The sequence below is a fragment of the Lygodium microphyllum genome, chromosome 7 (genome assembly GCF_053477565.2).
Source record: "Lygodium microphyllum isolate KBCC chromosome 7, Lygodium_microphyllum_v1.1.10, whole genome shotgun sequence".
NCBI lineage: Eukaryota > Viridiplantae > Streptophyta > Polypodiopsida > Schizaeales > Lygodiaceae > Lygodium > Lygodium microphyllum.
This window is the reverse complement of record NC_141141.1, coordinates 67,103,484-67,128,138: the sequence shown is the minus strand read 5'-3', so window position 1 is coordinate 67,128,138 and position 24,655 is coordinate 67,103,484. Positions and strand designations below refer to the sequence as shown.

Genomic DNA, 24,655 nt, shown 5'->3' with positions numbered 1-24,655 from the left:
AGTCATCGATAAATGTAACAAAATACAAATGACCATCGAGTGCTCTAGTCTGCATAGGACTACACACATCAAAGTGTATGAGTCAATAACTTTTGGACAACACATATTGCACCATCCTTTTTAAAGGCAAAGCTGTGTATTTTGCTAAGGATGTAACCCTAACAAGTATGGGAGGTGAAGTTCCAAAGTAGACAAAGCATAAACTATCTGACACCTTTGAAGAGTCATGAGACTGCCAATGCTCATGTGACCATAGCGAGCATGCCAAAGCTCCACATTTTGCATCGTGGGTGTGAGAACACCTCTCATGTGAGTTTGACAAAAGTAGGCCCTTATACAAGATGCATGATAATCGAAGAGCGTAGTCAAGCTCTCTGTCTTTGACAATATACTTATCATCCTCAAAGATGACTTGAAATCCATACTTATTGAAAGCTAAAATGGACAATAATACATCATAATTGCTATTATTGGCACATGTAACATACTTACTTGTAGGGGATGAATGCAATGATGCGAACAAACACTTCCATAAAGTGATGTGCTTGGATGTCCCACTCTCAAAATACCAAGTATACTGTGTTTCAGTAGCATTAAATGTACTATCAGCCATGGATGTGTCGTGACCGCATGTTAACAATGCATAGTTCTCCTCTACAAAATTGGTTATAGCATCCCCATCCGAAGACTGAGTGGCGGTTGTCTCTTGGACAGCCAAACTAGAGTCCTTTTCTTCTCCTTGGCCAACCTTTTCTTGCATTCATCAATGCAATGTCGTGGTTTTTTTATAGTAGTGGCATTTCCCTTTTTTCTTTGTCTTCTTTGTGTCTTAGGCAGCTTTGTTAGATTGCTGTTCCATATTAGCCTTTTGTTGATTTTTTAACATACTGCTTTGCTTTTCCCTTGCCTTTATATTTACAAAGCATGGCTACATCCCCTGAACACCAATCAACATTTTTCCAAGTCTATTTCTCTTGTATAAGAGGCCTTCCAATTCCACAAAAGTAAGGGGCTGTTGCCCCCTCCTTGACCCCCAAAAAAAAAGAAAGGAAAAAAAGAGGATAAATCTAGCGAGGTGTGGAAGCCAAGATGAGACTCTAGGAGACAGTTCAGAGTGACATTCACCATTTCTCTATTCAAAATAGCCTCATCAATGCTTAGTACCTTCACTGATGTCTTGCAAGTGTATAAGGTGATCAATCATATTGTTACTCTCATCTATATGTGCATTAGTCAGTTCTCTTCGTAAATAAGAGATTTTGGCTTAATTACAAGCTGCAAACATGCGTTCCAAGACATCCCAAGCTGCTTTAGAGGTATGATAGCTCTCTTAACTGACAAGGCAATCAAGGACAAAGCTTGTGCATCCTTCAAATCCCACTTCCTCTGATTTGTTATAGGAGAAGCAAGGGCAGCAATAGGAGCAACTGGCTGTTCTCCAGCACTATGTTGAGGTGCCTAAGGTGCAAGCTCACTTGGTCTTGGCAAATCAACTGTGACATAATCCCAGAGATCCTTTGCAACTAGTAGATTGCGCACTATTAAACTCCATAGAGGATAGTTGGTGCCATCTAACTTGTCCTCTTGAGTGAGGACTCTCAAAATGTTGCTTTGATCTTGGGTATCATGATTTGACATTGCTGCAAATTAATGCACAATCTAAGTAGCCACACAATTCCAACCTGAAGTATGAAATGTACTCAATTGGTATGAAAATTCCAACACAGGATACTAAAGCAAGTACAAAACTGTCAAACTCCTTGAAAAGCGTGCCTACTTTGCATAAAACAGCATCCAATATGCAATTTGTAGCACGACATATGTGTGAGATGTGTGCCAAACATTAAATGCAGCAACTTAATACTGAAAATCCCTAATTTTCATAGCAAATTTTCAAATTTGAAGAAATTTATCTGCCTACTCTTAATAAACAGCAAAAAATGCTGTTGCAGCACTTGCCCACTACTTTGGGATGCATGCCATGCAAAAGCCCCAAACTGTGTGAATAAATTTTGAGAAATTTCAAAGATTTTATACTTACATCCTGAAATTCGGATGGAATGTCGCATCGGGATGCGTGTCGACAGCAACGAGCAACTTCATGGCACCTCAGGCTACATGTTGGATGTAAAAATCACAAAAGCCTAAGTTTTCTTGTGTAAATCTCAAAGAAATTGCACAATAGTGGCACTTTGGGTGACGAAATGCATGTAGGACTCCAATTCGGGCAAAAGCCCTTAATTTCTAATGACTTGCTGGCCTCGGGAAGCGTGTGAGGACTCCGAATGTGTCTTCAGCTTGCTAGGCAAACTATGGGGTACTCAAGTATCTTTTTGTTACATAAATAAGGTAAATTACGGGAAACGGGCATGAGGGATGATCGTCCGGGGGACCTTGGGCGCCCGAACAGGGTTTAGGGGAGCCTAGAATTAAAGAGAGTCTAAGAATAGTAGGACTCACCAAGAAGTGACGGCTGGATGGGAGTTGCTAGCAATTAACTAAGCAAGGCTGGGAGGAGAAACGTATCTCGTGCCCCTTATAAGAATCGGATTGTGTGGTCTTCCTTTATCCTCATCATATCAGTTTTTGGACTGAATTGCCATCTCAACTACAACACTTTGCCATCTCGACTACAACACTGGTATCAGAGCAGGTGCAGGCGTTGGATCTTCCTTCTTCAGAAGTTGTCGGGTCATTCTGTCTTCAGAGCTGACGGGTCTCGCTCCGTTTACCCGTGAAGTTGTTTTTCCCCGGCGCCCACATGACACGTCATACGAAATTTGACGTGAAGATCATTTCCGCCATGTCACTCATCATCCGGCGTAAAGATGCTGTCCCTCACGCTTAATGCCCGTATCCTGGACCACGTTTATTCCGTGAGGCGCAACCAAATAAAAATCGGTGCTACCCTCTGGTCTCTCTGTGACCAGCTTGACTGCACGCTACCCTTTTCTTTTTCTATGATCAGCCCGACTGCACGCTACCCTCTACCGTCTGGTATCTCTGTCGCCAGCCCCGACTGCATTTGTATGACAAGTACAGGTTGGGCAGAGAACAAATTCGGGAAAGATAAATTATCCCTCGCTCTCCGGGCTTATTATTAAAACCAGCAACAATTGCCCTGTCACTATAACCAGGGAAGTACTTTATTTGTACGCAAATTTCTTATCTTTGCTTTCCAATTCCAGTGTATTAATGGAAGAAAAAGGGAAAGAGGGAGTAATGGAAGGTTCTAGTTCTAGGGACCACCCTATGGTAGATCCCCATGAAACGGAGATACAAGAAGAACAGTGGGAAGAATTCTTTGCCACACGAGAATAATTTGATGATTTAACTGCTCGTGTGCAGGCACAGGGGTTTCAAATGGAAATTTTAACTCAAATACTTACTGAAATAAAATCTCAATTAACTTTATTACTAGAAAGGGATAAAAATAAGATAGAAACCTCGGATATCCCATCTTCATCGAAAGATTTGGATGTGACTATGCGAGATCCTAAGGAACCCCACCACAAGTTGAGGGATAATCCAGTTTTAAAAGATATGAAACCCCCTCAGTTTCACGGGGAGGAAAAAGATAGAGATAAAGACACTATCTTTAATTTTCTCCAAAAATGGGAAGATTTACACAAACTTAAAAATACTCCACCACATCTCCAAGCGCTGGGGGCCAGTTTAACTTTGGGACCAAAGGCGTATAAATGGTGGCGAACTTTAAAGGAGGCAAATAAAATACCTGAAACTTGGGCTCAATTTGAATCCGTCTTTTTGAAAGAACTCCTTCCTGAAAATGAAATGGAAAGAAATTGGGAAGATTGGGATTATGTCAGACAAAAGGGAAGACCCTTGTTGACATATCTGGAGGAATATCGTGAGATAATCCTCAAATTGGAAGGAATTGATGAATTTCAAAAGACAAGAGGATTCATTAGGGGACTAGATAAAGCCTGTAAAAAGGAAGTAAAAAGGAGTTCACCTAAGACGTTTGAAGAGGCAATTAAATTTGCATTAATCAATGAAGATAGTACGCGTCCAGATACACTCACTAGTCTCATTGATACGGAGCCCAAGACTAAGGAATTGGAAACCTCAAAATTTGTAGGCAAATTTAAAAGGAAAATGCCATTTTTAAAGGGGAAGAAACAACCTTTTGAAAAGAAACAATATGTAAGGCCAAAGTTAAGTCCAGATGACTTTGATAAGGCCAAAAAAAGAAAAGCTGTGTTTCAATTGCCTATCCCCTAACCATGCTGCCTGGAATTGCCCTTAAAGGAAAAAGGGGGAAGACAAAGGAAAGGATAAGGACAAGGGCAAGGGAAAAGAAAAACAAATCCATGTAGTGTAGACTCTAGAATTAAAGGGGCATGAAAGGTATAAATCTTTAGAGGTCTTGCATAAGGATGTACAACATAGGTGTTGTACGTCAACTTCTATGTGGCAGCCTACCTTTGGGCCACATGATTTAGTTAGAGTGCATGGATTGATAGCTGGAAAGAGGGTTAGAGTCATGATTGATGACTCCGCTACCCACAATTTCATAAATTATGCACTTGTCAAAAAATTGAAACTTTCCCAACAAAAGAGTGGGCATCAATATGTTGTTCGTATGATGCAAGGTTAAGATAATAAAATATGGGATACAATGGTATCCAATTTGAAAATTGAAATCCAAGGATATAAAGATAAACTTGATTTTCAAATTATGAATATGGAAAGAGCTGATATTGCTTTAGGGAGGGAGTGACTATGGGGATTGGAACCATCCTTAAAACGTAGTTATCATCATAATACACTGGAATTTGAAAGGGATGGTAAGAATTTTGTGATTCAAGGTGAACATGAAGTATCTGATAATTCTTTGTTGTGTTCCACTGAGGTTCAGAAGCTGATAAAGAAGGAAGCTTGTGAGGTATATATGTTATGGTCTCTTCCTGTATAAAACACTTTTACTTTTTGTAATATAAAGCAACAATTTTCTTATGTTTGTGAGTTGAATGTAAATAATGAATTAAGTAGTTTGCTAGATGAATTTAAAGATGTGTTTCCTTCTGATTTACCAAGTGGCCTTCCACCAGATAGAGGTGGTATAGATCACCCAATAGACACAAATAAGGATACACACCCCATTTCTAAACCACCGTATAAGTTAAGTGAAACATAGCACCAAGAAGTTGAAAGACAAATTAAGGATTACCTTGATAAAGGGTTTATACAACCCAGTAATTCACCTTGGGCTTCGCCAATTTTATTAGTAAAGAAAAAAGATGGTTCTATGCGACTTTGTGTTGATTATAGAGCACTTAATAAAATAACGGTGAAGAATAAATTAGTGAAGCGGATGCGAGTGATAAGGCGATAGGTGCGGTCTTATTACAAGAAGGTCGACCAGTTGCTTTTGAAAGCAATAAATTAGACCGTGCAAAACAGAATTATTCTGTTTATGAGAGGGAGCTGTATGCAATAGTACATGCAATGAAGAAATGGAGGCACTATCTGTACGGTACCAAACTTTTGATCTTGTCGGATCATGAAGGCATTAAGTGGCTTAATGACCAACTGGATCTACAAGGGCGTAAAACCAGATGGGCTGAACTCCTCCAAGAGTTCGACTATGAGATAAGGTATAGAAAAGGAAAGTATAATATAGTGGCTGATACACTCAGCAGAATGCCCATAATAAATGAATTGAGTTTTACTCAGTTCACTTCCGATTTGCTTGAATCTTTAAAAGGGAAATGCCAGGTTGATCCGGCATATTCCAACATATGGGAAGCAATAGAAAATGGGGATCCAAATGAAAGAGCCTCCACTGAGGAAGGAATATTTGAGGATGTTCAACAAGGAAATGGAGCATCAGGGGTTGCTCAAACCGGATTTAAGTGGAAAAATTTTACCACTGATAATGGTTATTTACTCTACAAGGGTAGGGTATGTGTCCCGAAAGATAAAGAAATAAGGCGCCAGATACTCTTTGAGTATCATGATACCCCTAGTGCGGGATATCCAGGAGTTAATAAGACTTATAGTCTTATTTAAAGGCAGTTCTATTGGCCTGGAATGAATAAGGACGTCCTTGACTATGTGGTCAAATGTAATAAATGCTAGGTTAATAAAGTTGAAAGATTGAAAATGGGAGGACTTCTCCATCCATTAGAGATTCCTTTGGGAAAATGGGAAAGTATCTCCATGGATTTTATTGTTGCATTACCCAAAACACGGAGGGGGCACGACTCTGTGTGGGTAATTGTGGATAGGTTAACCAAAATGGCTAGGTTCATTCCAACTTCAACTGATGTGAAACCACCAGAATTGGCTAGATTGTTCGTAGAGAACATATACCGATTGTATGGCCTTCTGGCAAATATAGTTTCTGATCAGGATAGAAAATTTGATAGTCAAGTTTGGCGTGCGGTATTTAGGAAGTTGGATATTAAACTTAGCATGAGTACGGCGGACCACCCGCAAACTGATGGGCAAACTGAAAGGGTTAACCAAATCCTTGAAGATATGCTCAGGGCATATGTAAGTAAAAGGCAAACTAATTGGGAAGAGTATCTATCAATAGGAGAGTTTGCATATAATAGTGCCAAGCACTCTTCCACTGGATATAGTCCATTTATGTTAATGTATGGGTTTCAGCCCAAAGCTCCTCATGCAGTAGGACTGCATAAGGAAAAGGTTCAGGCAGCCAAGGACTTTTTGGAGGATATGAGTAGTATGTTAAAATTTGCTCAAGAAAATATTAAGAAAGCTCAAAATCGAGCTAGAGCTTATGCAGATGCTCACCGAAGAGACATCTCCTTTGAAGAAGGAGAATTGGTCTATATCTTAAAGTGCCTGAGCAAACTAAAACCATGAAAACGGGACAATGTCCAAAACTTTCACTCGGGTATTGTGGTCCTTTCACAATACTTAAAAAAGTGGGAGAACAGGCTTACAAGCTCCAACTGCCTTCTGGTAGTAAAATACATCCAGTTTTTCATGTAAGTAAGTTAAAGAAGAAGCTGGGTGATTTGGATAATCTAATCCTAAATGATAACATTGAGGAGTTATTAGATGACCAATCTAATCCACATGAACCAGAAAGAATATTAAATGTTCGTAACAGACGAACAAGGAATACTATTTATCAAGAATGTTTGGTCAAATGGAAAGATTGTTCAGAAGAAAGCTCAACATGGGAGCGAGTAAGTATCTTAAGGAAAAGGTTTCCCGATTTACAGTTAGACCTTCCCAGTATCGTTTTCGAGGACGAAACCGATTCTTAAGGGGAAGGAAATGTTACATAAATAAGGTAAATTACGGGAAATAGGCACGAGGGATGACCGTCTGGGGGCCTTGGGCGTCCGAACGGGTTTTAGGGGAGCCTAGAATTAAAGAGAGTCCAAGAATAGTAGGACTCACCAAGAAGTGACGGCTGGCAATCGGATCACGATGGGAGTTGCTAGCAATTAACTAGGCAAGGCTGGGAGGAGAAACGTATCTCGTGCCCCTGTTAAGAATCGGATTGTGTGGTCTTCCTTTATCCTCATCATATCATTTTCTGGACTGAATCGCCATCTCGACTACAACATTTTGCAAGCTCGACTACAACACATTTGGTGGCTGAATCTGTTGGCACAAGTAGAGCTAGTGCAGATTTCTGGTGGGTGGTAGTGTTGGAGGCACAACAGGTTGTAGGAGTAGGAACAGGTGGTGGCAACAATGTAGGTACGTAGAGTAGGACAAGCGGCACTAGGCAGATCTCGAGGCTGGTGCAGGAGGCAGCAGATGGCGGTGATTGGACGGGAGTAGTTGGGCTGTTGTGGCAGTGCTGCACAGATGAGAGCAGGGCAGGATTGGCAAGGTTGGCAGGGCAGGCCTAAAGGCGGTGTTGTGGTGTAAATGCCCCGAATAACGTAGTATGCTTGACAATTATGATATTCGCTTGTTTTCGAGATTTAATATAAAAGAGAATGAACACTTAAAGCTGAAAATGAAAATTACTCACAAAATTACAGCCATGAAAATGTAAAAGTAATGGATACAAGATTGAGGTTTGAAGATGGGCAACCCCTATTCCCCCCCCCCCCCGAAGGAATGTATTTCTGCTCAACCCAAGTCCCTTAGGGAAGAGCTCAGTTACAATCAACTTGAGAATGAGGAGAAGTAATTCTCACTCTCACAAGATCATGCAAAGATGTACAAACACACATGCATTATCTATTATGCAATGATAAGAACTGATTTCTTTACAGTATGAGAGAAAAAAGAGGGGAAATCAGCCTTTCTTCATCATTGATCAGCAGTACATGGATAGGGCTTGCTTCTTGTTGCTAAAATGGAAGAAAGAGCTCGAGAAGGAGGTGCTGTAATGAATTTACAGGCTTGCTGTCCTGTAAAACAGCAGTGATAGAAGAGGGAATATGGAGGAATTTGATAATGGAGAAGTGGGGAATGATGATGGGGATGGATGGGGCCAGTTTTTGGCTATCTGTGGGTGCTGTACATGAGTTTACAGCAAAGAAAAATGATGCTGAATGAAGAAAAACGAGCTCTTATTTATAGGAGAGGGAAGAGCTAGTACAAAAGGGGAAAGTGGAGTAGCACAAGACAAGTGTCTAGCCACATGTCATGAGATGTGACAAGTGGTGGGACACTTGGAAACTTGTGTGACAAGTGTCCTGTCTCTTCTCTATGGCCTTCCTTTTTGGGCTGAATACTGTCAAGAATAGAAACAACCAAATTTAGTAAGCACAGTCAGAGTACAGAATTTACTATTTTTAGAATGATATCCCTATTTTTTAGGACTAGCATTTTTAGGCTAATTCAAGGCTCCTAAAATTTAGGGACCCCCCAATATGGGTGTCATATGAAAGCTTTTTCCGCGTACATCGCAAAAACGGTATCAGAATCTTCATGTGACTTTTCTATGCAAAGAAATGTGCATTTCAAGCTTTCAGCCCACACATGCACATTGTACAAGCATTTCATGATCATGCCATCTTGTTGATTGTAACTGTCTGTTCTGGCGGATCTAGCCCACACTTCAAGGCATCAATCCTTTCTGTGTGCGAGTCTAACCTTGATATGCGTGAGTTCTGGTCACAGGCGCCCAATCGGGCCATATAGGCGCAAGTGTGAACTATCTTTTCTTTAACCCACCGCGTGGGTCCACCATAACCTGTGACCACTCATCAGTGGCCAGCTCCAATGCACTTTTCTTTATATCTAATTAGTGCAAAGGAAACAAATTTAATAAATCATTATATAGACAAATTAATGAAAAAGGATACAAATTCTGTTTCTATAGAGTTGTGACATGTGGAGCAGTAGGTGGCATGGACTGGGACAGCATGCAGAGAACAAAGCAGTCGTGATGGATTGCTAGTGGAGAAAGCGTTGTGGGGAGCTGGTGGCAGCATAGGTCTAAATGTTGGCAATGCAGGTGCTTGGGTGGTGGTGGTTACTTGAGCAGTGGTATAGGACAGCTCTTGTTCCTCTTCCTCGCGGGCTGAGCTGTTGGCTGCGAGTTCTCGGGTGGAGTGGCATTGGTTGACGGTGGCTAAGCAAAACCTGCACATGTACAACTTTGATAGCAAATGTTGGAAACTGAACCAGATATGGAGGAGAGAGAAATGAGAGTGAGAGAAGATATTGTGAGCTAAAACGTAGTGAACTTATTGAATTGCAAAAGATGATAGAATGAAAGTACAACCTTAGGTCCAAACCCCTAACTCAATTGAAGTTAGCTAACTCTAGAACTAACTCTAGATGTGGTGATACAACTTATTAACTTAGTTGTGTTTATGCTTGGGTATGAAAATCTCATCAACTCCTCAACTTTTGGCCGAATTTTAGTAGATATATCCTTAGGCACATCATCATGAAAAGGTCTCAACAAGCTCACATGAAAGGCATAGTATATTTCTGCTACTGTGGAGGCAGTTTCAGCTTGTAAGCAACATTGTTAATTCTCTCTAGCACTTGAAAGGTCCCATAATATCTCTTACTTAGCTTGGGATAAAATCTCTCTTTGCCTTTTATCTTTTTTAGCTTTGCCTTTTCAAAACGTAGCAATACATAACCGCCCTTTGCAAACTGCAAAGCATGTCTACGGTGATCAATTGCCTTTTTTTGCTTCTCTTGAGACCTATGAAGAGCATACTTAACCTTTGTTTAGGCTATATCCATGTTTTCTAAATGCAATTGGCCTCAAAGATCTTATCCTTTGTGTGCAAAATAGGGGGCACTTTCTTGCTACCTTCCACAATTTCACATGGATCTTTGCTAGTGGAACTATGCACTATATTATTGTATGCAAATTCTACCAAAGGTAAATGCTGCTTCCAATGTGTCTTGTGCTTGAATACATAGCATCTTAAGAGATCAAATACTGTAGAAATTTCCCCTTCTGACTAACCATTCCTCTCCATACGAATTGTGCCTTCTCACATGACCAAAGGCAGTGCTTCGAGGTTTCCAAAGGCTGCTGAGTGGAGCGCTTACAACCTCCCTCTTTCAGCATCTTTGCTAGCCAACTTCCCACCGCCAAGCCACCATGTGCCACCAGCCATAAGAAATATGATATCCTCCTTGGCGTCTAGCTATCTCATAGGCGACACCAGAAGGTCCGTCGGAAAGGCTCCGTAATGCTGTGCTCTGCCCAGTGCCTGCTACGTGACGGTGCCCAGTCCATATCCTCCTACATCAGTACATGTCTTCCAATCTTGGCAGTGTACTCTAGGAACCTCGGTGGCTTCTTGGCAACTGCAGTGGCTGGCCATAGCCACTCTCTTGGATCTCACTCCAGCACATCAAGTGGCTTGCCCTCCCAGATCCAGAGGCGCCACTCCCTAAGCTCCTCCTAGAAGACAAAAAGGTTCAGCCGCCATGTTTTTCCCTGAAGGCCAATCACCCGGATCCTCCTCCATGAAAGGACAGCTATCCCCTCATCCTACTGTCCTTTGTCAAGAGCCAAACGCCCCCCCTTCTGTACGGTGAAGAAGGTCCCAAGCAGAGCGCTGCCCACTCTATCTGCCATCTGTAGAGGGATGCCTGCTAGTGAAAACCTAGCGGCCCATACCTCCCCGGGTTCTATCAGCTCTCGTATCGGGAAACAAGCCACTCCTGAGGTATTGCTGTGTCTATCTCCCTTCTCAACTCCACTCCTCTCTAGCAGCCTGAAACTCGCTGCAGCACCTGCCATCCTGTACACCTCTCACCATGTCCTAATGGTATGAGTCGGGCCAGTCTCCCAACCAGCCCATTGGATATGGGAGTGTTCGCGAATCTGTGCCCCTTCTCGATCTGTGACCTGGGGATTCCAAATCACCGGCTGATGTTCTATCTTCTCCTAGCAGCTTGGGGGGTTCTAGATTAGGGCCTTGCAGAGGCCCTGCCACACGCGGAGCAAGGTGCGTAGGAAGGGTGATTTGGGGGGGGGGGGGTGATCTGGGCGGACGTGAAGATCCATCTCAGGAACGGCCTCCACTCACCGCTAAGCCTCAGTCTACACTCCTGAAGACCCTCCTCAATAAGACCTTCCAAGTTTGCTTGCCTGGTGTGAGACCACGGATAACTAGCTTGCCCAAAAGGGCCATACTCTGATACTTTGGGTCTATGCTCCCAAGTCCTCCCTATGACCTCTACAACCTCCTCTGCGATCCGGTCTCTCCTACCCCATTCCCTGGTCCAAATCTGCTCTATCTATCTCGTCACCTCCTCCCTCCTATAGATCGAGTCAGGGATCTGGCATGATCGTGTGTCTAGGGTAGATGCTGGGGGATCAAGGGTCAGGATAACCGGGCAATGATCGGATAACGTGGTGCCCTCCAACTGCTCAATTTGGCCTCCACGAGAGCCTCCCCACTCTCCCACATAAAACCTGTCCAACCGCTCCAGCAGGACTCCACCTAGCCACCTGTATCCCCAAGAGAAGTCGAGCAACCTTTCCCTCTTGTGGAAGGCAGGGTCTCTCTAAGCATCGCGTGCTCCTACTGCCAGTAAAAAGACCTCCCATGCCTCTTGCTCCTCCGTAGCCATGCCTTGGTAGTTTCTGCCTCTGCCCTGTTGGTCCTTCAAAGCTGTAGGTTGAAATCTCCTCCAACGATCTAGGAATCCACCTCTGGGAGTCCATCCGCGATCTCCATCTAGAACCTGTTGCGTGTCCTAACCTCCGTAGGGGCATAGACATTGAGGACTCCAAGGCACGAGTCCCCAATATCCAATCTGATCCATGGAACCCTCCCTGCTACTATCGTCGCGTGGTCTCGTACAATGCGGTGAGACTCGAGCCAATAGAGGTGCATACGTCTCCTGTCCTACCGTGTGCACCTATGGCGTACTCCCAGTAAGTGTGCGAGCTGCCTGAGAGTACCTTCCCAACCTGTTGGGCCTGGGTGGGAGTGAGCTTGTGCTCCTGTAGAAGTAAGATATCGATCCGTTCGGCAAGGGCAGGTTGTGGCTCTCACCGAACAATCAACTTCCTGGAACCATGTGCCCTACTGTAGTGGAGACTATTCACATTCCAGGATGCAAGGTGTAACCTCATGGGGAAATCTGTGACCGACCGAATAGGCATCTATTCAGTGTGAAAGATGGTGATGAGGAGGAAAAACTATGGGGCATACAAGTATGCTTTGCTGCCGGTTTGAACGGCGAACTCCAGTCCCCCATGGTGGCCCTCGGCCAGACCCTAGGGGTGATAGATGCTCCAGGTGGCACTATCAGCCATGCTGAGAGTTGTGACTCTGTGCACTGGTAGGAATGGGCTGTCTATGCTAGGGGCCACTCGATCACATCCCACGGAGCTCTCCACTGTGAAGAGGCTCGAAAGATAATGCTCAAGTGTGGGACCTTAGTACCAGCCCACTAGTTAATGTCCATCATGCAACCAAGCCACTGCTATGCAAACAATGCTAGTTCTTCTTCTCCCATCCGCTGGGAGGTGTGGTCTGCCACCTGACTTTTCAGCTCCTCTATCTGTGTCGTTGTCCAATCCTCTGAGTGAGAGGACTGAAGGAAAAAATGTAGTTTGGTCCATCTGGTGGTGCTAGTAGATAGACCTTGCCCCTCCTTGACTTATGAACCACGAAGATCCCCACCTCAAGAGGTAGTGGGAACTCTTTGCGCTTCGCAACACTCAGGTAGGACCATGGGCCAGTGCGGAAGAACTCCTGTGGCAACAACTGTGCCTGTCTCGGGAAAGTGTGACGGGCAGCAGGGACAGATGAGGTGGTGATTGTGTGGGAAGGTGAGTACTGCTGGTGCGAGGAGGATGTAGGCGTGTGTGGCATAATATCACCGCCTGTGGGAGGAGCGGGGGTGGCATTAGGGGGGATCTCCTGAACCGGGTGCGGATTAGGGGGTTTACTCGGCAAGGGAGGTGGTGGGGGGGAAGAGGGGGCTTGGGGAATGGAGGTATGGTCGGAGGTGTGAGGTGGGTGCGGAGGGGGCTGGTGACCCTCCAAGGAGGGGGCTGTGGGCCAGGGGCAGTGGGGGGGCATAGGAAATGGGGGAGGAGGGGTGTGGGGGATGTGGGATCTCAGGTGAGTTAGTCTGTGGTGTAGGTGATGGATGTAGGGGACTGTGGTCTTGCCGGGTGGAGCGGGCTGTGGAGTGCTTTGCCGAGGGGGCGTCGCTCACTCTCTTGCTCCTTGCTGTCGAGGCTCGGTCTGGTTGGCTGCGGCCCCCTTGCCCTCTCCCTTTCTGTCATCTCTGGACCCGTGTGAAGTCGTCAGCGTCCACCTGTGGGCCTATCGATGGAGCCGCCTTGGCCTTGAAACGTATACAATCTATTGCCTGATGCCCAAAGTCGTGGCAGCGCAGGCATTGCCCTGGTTGCCCAGTCACAATGACCTGTTGCCTAAAGGAGTGATCTCTAGCCTCAATCTCCAGGAACTTTGGTATGCTTTTTGTGTCTTTCACGGCCACTCATACCTTTGGGACTCCTGCAACAATCACTGCATCCGTGAAGGAAGCAGGAAGAACTATGCCAAAGAGCTGTCTAAAGTCCTCCACTAACTAGCAGTACTCTACCACCAGTCCGGGGAGAAGTAGAGTGACTGGGTGTCTGAGAAAACTATTGTGGAGCGCAAATGTCTCCAGTGTGAAGCCGCTATACTAGGAAACCATGTAAATGACCCCCTGTGTGGAGACATAGGGCGAGCTCTCCACTAACTTACGGACTGCGTCCACAGATGTGAGTCGAACCATGAAGATCCCTCGGCCCATGAGGTCCGTTTCCATGATCTGCGCTGTACCAATGTGTAGTGTGGAGTAGAGCCAATCCCCCAGCTGGGCCCTCGATGGGGAGTGTCCAACAACCTGACCAAAGATCGCTGTTTCTTTCAACTCTAGCTCTGTGGCTCGGACGGCTAAGAGCTGTTTCTTAGAGAGGATGATACACAAGGTGTTTGACTGGGGGGAACTCGTAGAATGTGTTGGCGTTTGACCAGAGGTTTCCATTGCGTGTCCCTGTTGAGAACCTACCTATCATGCTACAATGCTATCGGAAGGGGGGGGGGGGGGGGAAGGTTGCTGCTTTCAAAAAACAGGTGGTGAATTTGCCTGGCCGGGCCTCAAGGCTGAGGTAGCATTGGGGGGGGGGGGGGAGGGTGGGTTTGGTGGGGCGGGCAGACCATTGGCCTCAGGCAGGGCAAAGGGCATGGTGGTGTCACCAGGCGGGGACGACAGGCAGGGGGTGAGGCGACGGGCTGCAGGCGGCGGGGGCACAGGCGAAGGAGACCGCTAGGGGGGCGACGAGCAAGCCAAATGCCGGGCCGTAGGCAGGGGGTGACGGGCAGGGAGCCGGGGGGTGATGGGGCCACAGGTGAGAGATATAGGTGACCGCGACGGCAAGGGTGGGCGTGATGCGACAGTTGGGGGTGGGGTAGCAGGCGATATGACAGGAATAATAAAAAGAAAAAAATTATGTTGTTTCAGATTCTTGTATTTTGCTGCATTAAACTTATTCCAAGTTGTCATGATGTCCACCTTAAATGTACCAGTAAACCAATTTGATGCAAACATTTGCTTGAATTGTATCCATGTTGATGGTCCTTCACCTTGCATTAAGAGCATGGATCACCATTGTAATGCATTCCCCTTCAAGAAAGTGGTTGCCTTTTAAATCTTTGAGGATTTAGTGAAGTTGCCTCCTGGATTGGTTGCATCAAACCGTTGAATAGAAGTCAGCTTTTAGCCTATCTTGTGTACTTTTAAAGGACTCAAAATTCACCCCTTTTCCACCCTCATCATAGTCTTTTTCTGCCCCTTTGGGAGTTAACTTGTTATAGAATAGTCGTTGCAAAAAAGATGCATTTGCTGCATTTACATAAGACCAATACCAAGTGAAGCATTTGCATGACCAGCACTCATTCCTTGAGCCCCACAAGCACCAGAGGGTGCATATGCATTATCATATATGCCACTTTGTGCCTTAGGTGTTATGCCAATGCTGCTATATATGTAGTTATGCATATTACAGCCATATCCGAACACATTGAGCCTTGTACACCATGCATTGGTTGCTGCATACCATAAGGAGTCGTGCCATCCATTTTTATATGTGGTTCTTGACCCACCATAGTATAAAAAATAGTGCCGCCACTAAAGTATCTTGGCTGCCCTATCATTGCATGCATGCTTGACTATCCAAAACCCATTGGATTGGCACTAAAAAAGATGGCCTTGCATTTGGGTGTCCAATCAAACTGGTTTCATTTGCTTTTGCGCATCCCCCACCTTTGGTGTATCTTTAGGATGTGATGGCTGTCCTTTTGAAGCTTCTTGTTGCTCGAAGACGACATCTTCTTCTTGCCCTTGCTATCCTTATTGGGAGAATTCAAAAGTCTCTCAAAGTATGGATCTTTGGCCAATTGAATAAAAATGTGAGCTACTGCCTTCAATCGAGCCTTGAATTGGTCATCATATTCATCTCCTTCTTGCTGGTCATTTGCTCTTGTGGCCTAGAAGGATTTGCTTCTTGGTCATCAATCACATTTTTTCCTTGTTGTCCATGCTATAAGTGTGTTTCAAGATTAGACATTGCATTGTTCCCTTCATTATGTGCTTTTTCAGAATGAGATGCATAATCATTGCTTGATCCCATCTCACTGTAAGAAGACCTACTTGCTATAAATGCTTAGTTGAACACAATTTCAACACTTAGAGCAACACTTTTGACCTTCAATTAGGTACTTTGGGCCCACCAAACCAAATCAAGGGATTTGATGGTATCCCGGCAATGGAACCATGAAACCAATCTTCTTCCTCGGAGAGGGTGGTAATAATCTGATTTAACAATAATTGTAACAAGTAAATAAATCACATAAACTAAAATGCACACTTTATCACTTAAATCTTGGCTAATGGACAGCTTGTTGGTCCCAAAATTGACACCCCTTATGATATTTGCTTATTTTTAATTGTAAATGGATGAAGTACAACTGAGATTCTTTGATCTCCTCTGCTAATCCAAGTGTCACTTGCTATCATAAATGACTAGTAAGCCTTCAAATCAATTTGGGATTAGCCTTCACTTTGCTCCTTGCGAGACAAGCCCCAAATTTGATATTGGTTGGCCTCTTGAATCTCTTTGAAATTCTTGAATTTCAGCTATTGGAATTTGAGTCCTAGGCCCTCAATTTTGAGCACGCATCTTGGGGCAATTGTCAAATCCTAATTTTTGGTGTAAGTTACAGTTTACAGTAGAGATAAATCAAAATCTCCACCTATGATGACTCAAATGGTTGGATTTTGCTGAGATAACTTGAGAGATGGTTGGAGGATTGAGAGAATGGTGAAGAGAGAGAAAATTCAGACTTCCATCACGAGAAAATAGAAGAAATTAATTGTTGCCTTGTCTAGACAGCCATGAAACCCATCTTCATTGATGGAAATTCCTGAATATGATGTTGCCTAAACTGTTGTCACCTAGCATTAGTTTGTTTTGGGCATGCCATCAGCTCTCTGAGGGTCTCTTGCTAGCTAGAAATGGCTTGATAGCCTTTGTCTCTCTCTGTCAACTTGCACAAGGTTGGAATCATAATGACCCCTCCTCTCTCTTCTAGTCTCAAAAACGTTTTTTTCACTTACATGGGCAAGTTTTGCCAAGGTAGCATTCTAATCCCTTTTTCTAGCATTGTCTAGCTTATCAAATTAATTTTGAAAATATTAATTTTGAAAAATAATTTAATAATTAGTTTAGTTCCTAGAAAAATAATTCCACTATTCAATAATTAAAATCGGCTAGGCCAATTTTTCTCCCAAGTATCCTTGAGCAATTATGAATCCTTAGACCAACATTAATTAATTAATTAATGCGTAGTCTCTAATATCACCGCTGACATTAATGGCCAATAAATTGGTCTAGGCCAAAAATTGACACTAGGTACCACCTAGTACTTGATAGGCATAACTAATTACAACTTTTGCCTTTGGCACCAACTAATATCTCGGGGTTCTAGGTCTCACATGATGAAATAATTAACTTGCACTTCACATGTGCAAGTCACTTGCACATTTGATTTAACTTTTAATCAAATGCTAAGCAAAGCATTAAAATTTCACATCCTCATGACAAAGGGGTGCCAATTTTGGGGCTAATTGGTGTTGGTTGTCTGTGGTGATTAGTAAAGTGTTAATTTTGTTTTTTCCTTAAATTAGTCCTTGTTGTGAATTGCTGGTAAATCAGGTACTTCATCAACCACTCCATCATGAAAGCCTGGTTTCACGTTTTTTTTGGGGGTGGGGGGAAGCTCCACAGTTGTCAGAATCAGTTTGCTAGTTTGAGTGCAACTCATTTAAGATGTTGCAACATCTGGTCTATGCTATTGTCTGGGAGATGTCTAGATATAATCAATGCAGAGGGGCTGCTGGGTTATATGCTTTGTTTTGAGCTTCTCATTTTCCTGTTTCAGTCATGTATTAAACTAGAGGTGCCTTTTTTGCAAGCACATAGAAAGTGTATGCTTTAATGTTTTTGGCTTTTTATATGCCCAATATCTGTCTTCACTATTTGGCAGTTCTCATCTTTTGAAACCTTGCAAGAATGGGTTTCTAGTTTGGAACTTCGTGATTTCGAAATTCTACTTTGCATTGGAAACAAGGCAGATCGTGTACCGGATCACTTTGGTCACAGAGAATATCGGCGACGGTTGCAGAAGCGAGGAGAATCCTCAAGTGATCCCCACCCTGAGTTCTGGGATTATGGTATTCAACAGAGTGATGGATCCAGCTTGCTAGACAATGAAGGAAGCTCTACGGATTTTAGGAGGCAGTCATGTATTGCATGGTGTGCTGACCATGGAATTGAGTACATCGAGGCTTGTGCTGTGGATACTGTGTTTGATCAATGTATGAAGATCTCACTACCATGTAGTACCATTTTCTATCATACTTAAAAGACACTGTTGGCAATGTATTGATACATGTTGGAAGATGACAGAATCTATCAATGAGTGATGCAGGTATGTCAGTTGATGGTGATCTTCAAGGTGTGACACGAATTTGGGGTGCACTTTCTGCACACATGTGGCCTGGGATGACTATGAAATCTGATAAGCAGAGCTCCAGTGCTTTGGCTTCAGATGAGGCTGAAGGTGCTTGCAGCTTTCCTTTATGCGAGATCTATCTAAAATAACAAAATTTCTGAAGATTAGTTTTGCATTTGACTGTTTCATTTTCTGCACAGATAATAGCACAGATGAAGACTCTGAGATCACAATACAATATGAACTTTTGTCCAATGGCTCAGCAGAACCCTGGGATGGTGATGACGGACCATGGAGTTCTTATGAAGATGCAGGGATCAGCAGTGCTGTGAGTAATAATGACCAAGAAGCAAGTTCGTCAGGTGATGTCCCTACCATGCAGTCAGACACACTTCTAGCATCTTTGCAGGAAAACTTATCAGTAGTCAATGAGCCAGCTGATATATCCAGTTCAACTCCCCATGAGATGACTTGTAACACAAGTTCTGAACAGACCATCTCTCCATGTTTGAATAATGTGATTCTTTCACCTCATTTTGGTAATGGAACTGGTCCACCTGGAGCTGTTAGAGGAGAAATAGCCTCTAATCCTGCTGGTAATGGAAATGGCCCACCTGAAGCTGTCAGAGGGAACATAGGCTCTAATCCTGCTTCTCAAAGTCCATCAGGAAATGGGAGCTCACAACAAGAATGCCAATCAATTGACTTAGAGCGATTGATGATGGAAATGGCTCGCATGCGTGAAAATGCACACTTGATGCCAGACACTCAAAGAAGAGAGAGGGCAGCAATGCTAGCTTTACAAATGGCATCCATGTTTCATGATGATGACGAGGACTGATGATTTGTTTCATTTGCACATTCATCAGAGACTTCTGTTAATTTTGAACAGAGGCCAGTGTATTTGTTTATGTAATGGATGAATGAACACCTAACTGGTTTTGACTATTTACAGCGTTCTAGTTTCTTGTGACTTGTGTCAAAATATACAATCAGCCAGTAAGGTCAAGCTACTATTACAACCATGTTTCTCATGATGGGGCTATAATGATGGTGTCGGTCAAGGTTGAGCATTTACCTCCCTACAAGTATTTTTCTGTGTGTGTGTGTTTGAGCACAAATTTATTGATGTTTAGAACTACTTAAGATCCGAATAACTTTTTGGCTAGCATATTTTGGAGTATGCAAGTCCTGTTTATCAGAGGGGGATAAGGGGGAAAAGAAATGGCTATAACAGTTTATGACGGCAAAATCCTGTTACAGCTCATGTATCGTGTTTGATATGACAACAGAATAACAAACTGGACCTTCATTTGTTGAAACGACGAATGCTGAATATGTTTGAATCTCAAACTTGAGTAGCTTATCTTTATCAATGCAATGGTCCATATCACCTTTACAGTGGACAAACTTGCATAGGTTGTTTTCAATGTATATTAAGAGACCATCTGGCCAATTTTCATTTTCATTGCATGCCACATGTTTTCATGTATGGTGCTTGCTAGGGGCTTCATCAAAGTGTGATGTGTGTGAATGTAGTATTTATTTCTTGTGTGAGTTTGAATCCAGCTGTGTTATATTATGATTATCATTTGCAAGACCTTTAGGTCCATACATCCTTACATTAAAGACCTAAATGGGCTCTTTCAAGCCTTGGAAAGGTTATCGTTACAAGTAACTTTGGAGAAGATCTTGGATTTCATCCCAAGCTTCAACAGAAATTTATTCCTAAAGATTTACAATCACTAGAGTAGAAGGTTGAGCAAGAAGCTAAAGCGGGCATATCCATTTTCAGTATGTCAAATGTAGTAGCCTCAACAAATGAAATGGTTGATAAAAAAAATTCCATTACACAAGTGGAGTATGCAATCAAAGTACTTAATGATATAAAGAGAGAGAGAGAGAGAGAGAGAGAGAGAGAGAGAGAGAGATTAACGACTTTTACGAAAAAAAAAGAGATTAACGTCTCTAGAAGGCCAGAACGGCCTATGAGACCATAACTAATACAATTGGTATCATCATCTCTCATCCAAGAAAACAAAATTATGTCTAGGTCTACATGATAAATTGAAATGGAAGATGAAACATATGGAAAATTGAAAAAGTGAAAAGAGTATAGAGTATCCCCCTTGCAGTGTATGGAATCCACCAAGATTTTGCAAGCTACCTCCAATTGAGTCATCATGATAATCTTTGTCTATAATGAGCAATCATGATGTGAATGTGTTGCATATGAGCATGCCTACGTTGTTGAGCAAGTACCTTAAGGCATCGTGCTTTGCATAACGCTATAGCTCTATCTATTGTGATGCCACTTGATGATGTCCCTTGATGGCGCATGGTAGTAGGAGATGTAGTGTTTAAGGTGGCAGTGGTTGAGGGGTCAACTATACTTAAAAAGTATGTAATTGTTTTGTAGAGGGTTGGATGTGGTTGGGGTTGCCTCCAATCTTGTAACAATGTTGCTCTATGCTGTTGGAACTTCAATAAGAAAAGGCCCATACATATTTGGTCCTCATAGGCTATCACTCGTCTCAATGGTCCAAAGCTCTCCTTAAAGAGGCAATGGTAGCGGCCTTATGTGTGGGAAAGGGCCACAAAAAAGTCTTCTTTCACAATGTTTGCCATTCCTCTAATAATTGCTACACTGGCGAAGACTTTGTGCTCTTGTCTTGTAAATGCCTCTTTCTTTACGCTTTTCACCAACATGTGCCATGGCAACCTAAAAATATACACATAGGATTGAAGTATTAATATAATTATGGACAAGTATTTATTTTATTACCCATTTTTTTTAACTATAAGCCTACATACCCTATGGTTTACCCCCACAAACTAAAACATTGTAAGGAAATTATGATATGTGTTAATTTTTAGGCACTAATTTCTAGCATACTTCTAGCACAAGTATGCTATATGACATATACATGTAGGTACACAAAAAATGATGTATCACTATGTTCTAAATGCATGCTTTGTAGAGGAACCTTGATTTTTTTCTTTAGATGATGTAAGTGCAAGTGCACTGATCCAATCTAAAATCTTCTCAATCACTTAATATATTTTTTTCTAAGCACTAACTCCTAGGATATTTCAAGCTTTAGCGTATGCCTTTTCTAATCCTAAATACATTGGTGTGCATGATGCATACAACCCGATACCAAGGTGTTACTATCTATCCAAATTCATTTCCTAACCTTAAGCATGTTGGTGTAGGATACATGGAAATTGGCACCAAGGTGTTAGTAATTTCTAACATGTATATTCATTCCTAATCCTAAACACGTTGGTGCAACATGCATGCAAACTAGCACCAAGGTGTTACTAATTTCTAACATATATTCAAGCCTTATGTATATTCATTCATAGTCCCAAACAATTGGTGAAGAATGGATGCAAATTGACACCAAGGTGTTAGTAATTTCTAGCATAATCATTTATTATATTATATTATATTTTTAGTTAAAAAGTTACATCATATTTTTAATTATATAATTTTAATTAAATAATTAATTATATTAAAATATTTTAAAAATTTAATGATTAAAAATATTAAAATATTAACCATGTAAGAGTAGAGTACTAGTCCTATTGAAAATTTTGTTTCGCTATGAAGTTGGAATTATTGTTAATATTGAATTCTTTCATATGAGAAAATTTTGATATGTTGATCTTACACCTTATATGGGGGGACAATATAGCTTTCATGGGAAAGATTAATGACTATACAAAAATTAAGTATTATATAGATTATATAGGGGTATTTAAGGTATAATACTTATTTTTGAATAATAAGGATATATGAATGCAACCAAGAGATGGACCTAAAGGAGTAGTAGCCAAAATATACACAACATTTTAAACCTAGCATAGTGATTCCTGATCTAGCACAGAGTTGCACCCTATAGCTTTAGGAGTAAATACTTTCTAAAGAGAAGCCAAAAGGCACACTGTTCTACCAATGCTAGCCTTATGAGATACTTCTAAGAAGGGGATCATAGATATGGGAGCAAGTGTTAGTATTATAAACTCAGACATAGTTCATGCATATGGGATAGTCCACCCATAAAGAATTTGCACTTCAATTTGGTTGATGGCTTAAAAGTTAAATCCACATGAGCTATCAAGGACTAGCCAATCAAGATTGAAGGGATATTATTCTAAGTTACCTTTGTAGTGATGAAAGGAGTGAATTATGACCTATTTCTTCGAAGGACTTAAATGTGGATTGCATGCCTCATAGACGATTGGGCAATGGTCTAGTGTTTTTTGGCCATAGGGCAAAGATAGCATGAGTAGAAATTGAAACTTGAAAAACCTCTCCTAGGGATCTAGATGCTAAATTAAATATGCCATTGGGATAATAAGTCCAAGACTTACCCAAAGTTAGCCATGTGAACAAGTACATTCCCTTCCCAAGACAAATGAGATTCAATGCATATGTTGGTCACCCTAGACCTACCAATTACAGAAGAAGATGAATTTATGCGGGCTAATATTTATTGAGTGCTAGAAAGTTCATAGCATATCCACTCATGCACCAAGTAACTATAGACTTAGATCGAGGATATATCCCTATTAACGATAAGTACAAAAGTTTAATATAAGAATAGTTCAAATTATAGATCTTGATCTTAAGGATGAGTCGATGATACTACTTGCTTACCTTATAGTCATATTGATTACAAAGAATCAATGCACACTAGATGCTTCTTGATGAAGGTGCTGACCGTAATACATTTTAATTATGATGCTTGATTCAAATTAGACACTGTAAGATTGTGCCAACTAATGCTACTTAACCCACATGGGGTAAAACCATATTCATTGTTAGGGGAAGTGCAAGATAATGGTAACCATTCAAAATAAAAATTTGCTAACAACCGTGACTATGTTTGAAAAGAAATACTGTTTGATAGGCATTTTAAGCTACAAATCAACAATGTGTATGTAGTGCAAAAAGAGTTCACCCCTAATTCCTACCTAACTACGAGAATCATCATGAGTTTCAATTTAGGGAAACCAAGCCAAGTCGGAGGATCATCCACAACAACCTAGAATACCATCTACAAGGGGGCAATATCCTATATTTCAAGAAACGGTTGTGTTGTACTTTATTAATACACTCAACTTTCTTCATCCATGCCATTCATAGTGAGATTGCTCCTTCTTCAGTAGCGTTATTATCAAGGCTTTCCAATCAAAGTCATATTGGCCATCATCCACTTGCATACCCTCATTGGTAGCAATGAAGTGTGAGAGCTAGGTGTATAGCCCTCAACCTTTGTATTTCAAATCCCAAGTAAGTAAGAGTGATAACATTATGGAATGGCATATGATGGCACTTTAAAAATTTAATAAAATGAAAGGAAATAAAAAAATGCATTTATATTCATGATACCACACCTAGAGGTCCTTAAGTTAGAGATGCTTGGTGTCTTCAATTAGTTAGCTCCATCTCTAATGCCCTAGTGCTTGATCTTGAACAACACATATTACTCATGAAGGATTGGTGGTATATAAAAAAGACTTATTCAAGGAATTGTGGATTCTCTCATGGATAATGGTATACTCGAGCAACCTAAGAGAGATGCGAATCACATGGATAATGGTATATTTGAGCAACCCAAGAGAGATATGAATCACATGCCTTATAAATCATTTTCCAAATTAATTTAAGGGCTAGTTTGCAAGTATTTTCTCAAAAAATGAGTTGATTATTTGGGTCATTCCATTAGTGTTTAGGGCATAGCAAGGATTAGATAACCTAGGAAGCTCTTGCTTGCCTAATATTAGAACTTAGTCCTTGAATCACTTGCACCTTTTTTTCCCTTACAACTTCAATCAACCTAGTATCAAGGAATGAACTTACAAATAGCAAGGGAAAAAAGGCACATTACAATGAGAGATTCATCATGTAGCAACTAGCATCTCAATTGGTGGTTGAGTTACAATGAAGTCATATGCTTCAAACTACCACTCATATAACTTACATGTTTGCCTATAGAACTTTTTGTCATGCTACATTCTTCTTCACAATTCCCTTTTCCTCCACATCAATAATATTTCATTTTCCTCAACCATAGAGATTATTCTTGCCAAAACAAAAGCCTTCAACAAGTAGCAACCTGAAAAGTTGTCTTTTATAAGTATGTACTTTCCAATGTAAGCATATGCAT

At 41.8% G+C, this 24,655-nt stretch overlaps 1 protein-coding gene across 1 annotated transcript in view; it reads left to right on the top strand.

Annotated features, from left to right (window-relative positions):
• The window catches only part of LOC148033547 (GTP binding protein), a 61,932-nt gene extending 42,161 nt beyond the window's left edge, over positions 1–19,771 (top strand). The window contains exons 4-6 of the mRNA XM_087681493.1: positions 18,009–18,339; positions 18,453–18,584; positions 18,677–19,771. Of these exons, the coding sequence (XP_087537619.1) occupies positions 18,009–18,339; positions 18,453–18,584; positions 18,677–19,317 (1,104 nt within the window). The 3' untranslated portion in view covers positions 19,318–19,771. The remainder of the gene's footprint in view (positions 1–18,008; positions 18,340–18,452; positions 18,585–18,676) is intronic.
• The last annotated feature ends 4,884 nt before the right edge of the window (positions 19,772–24,655 follow it).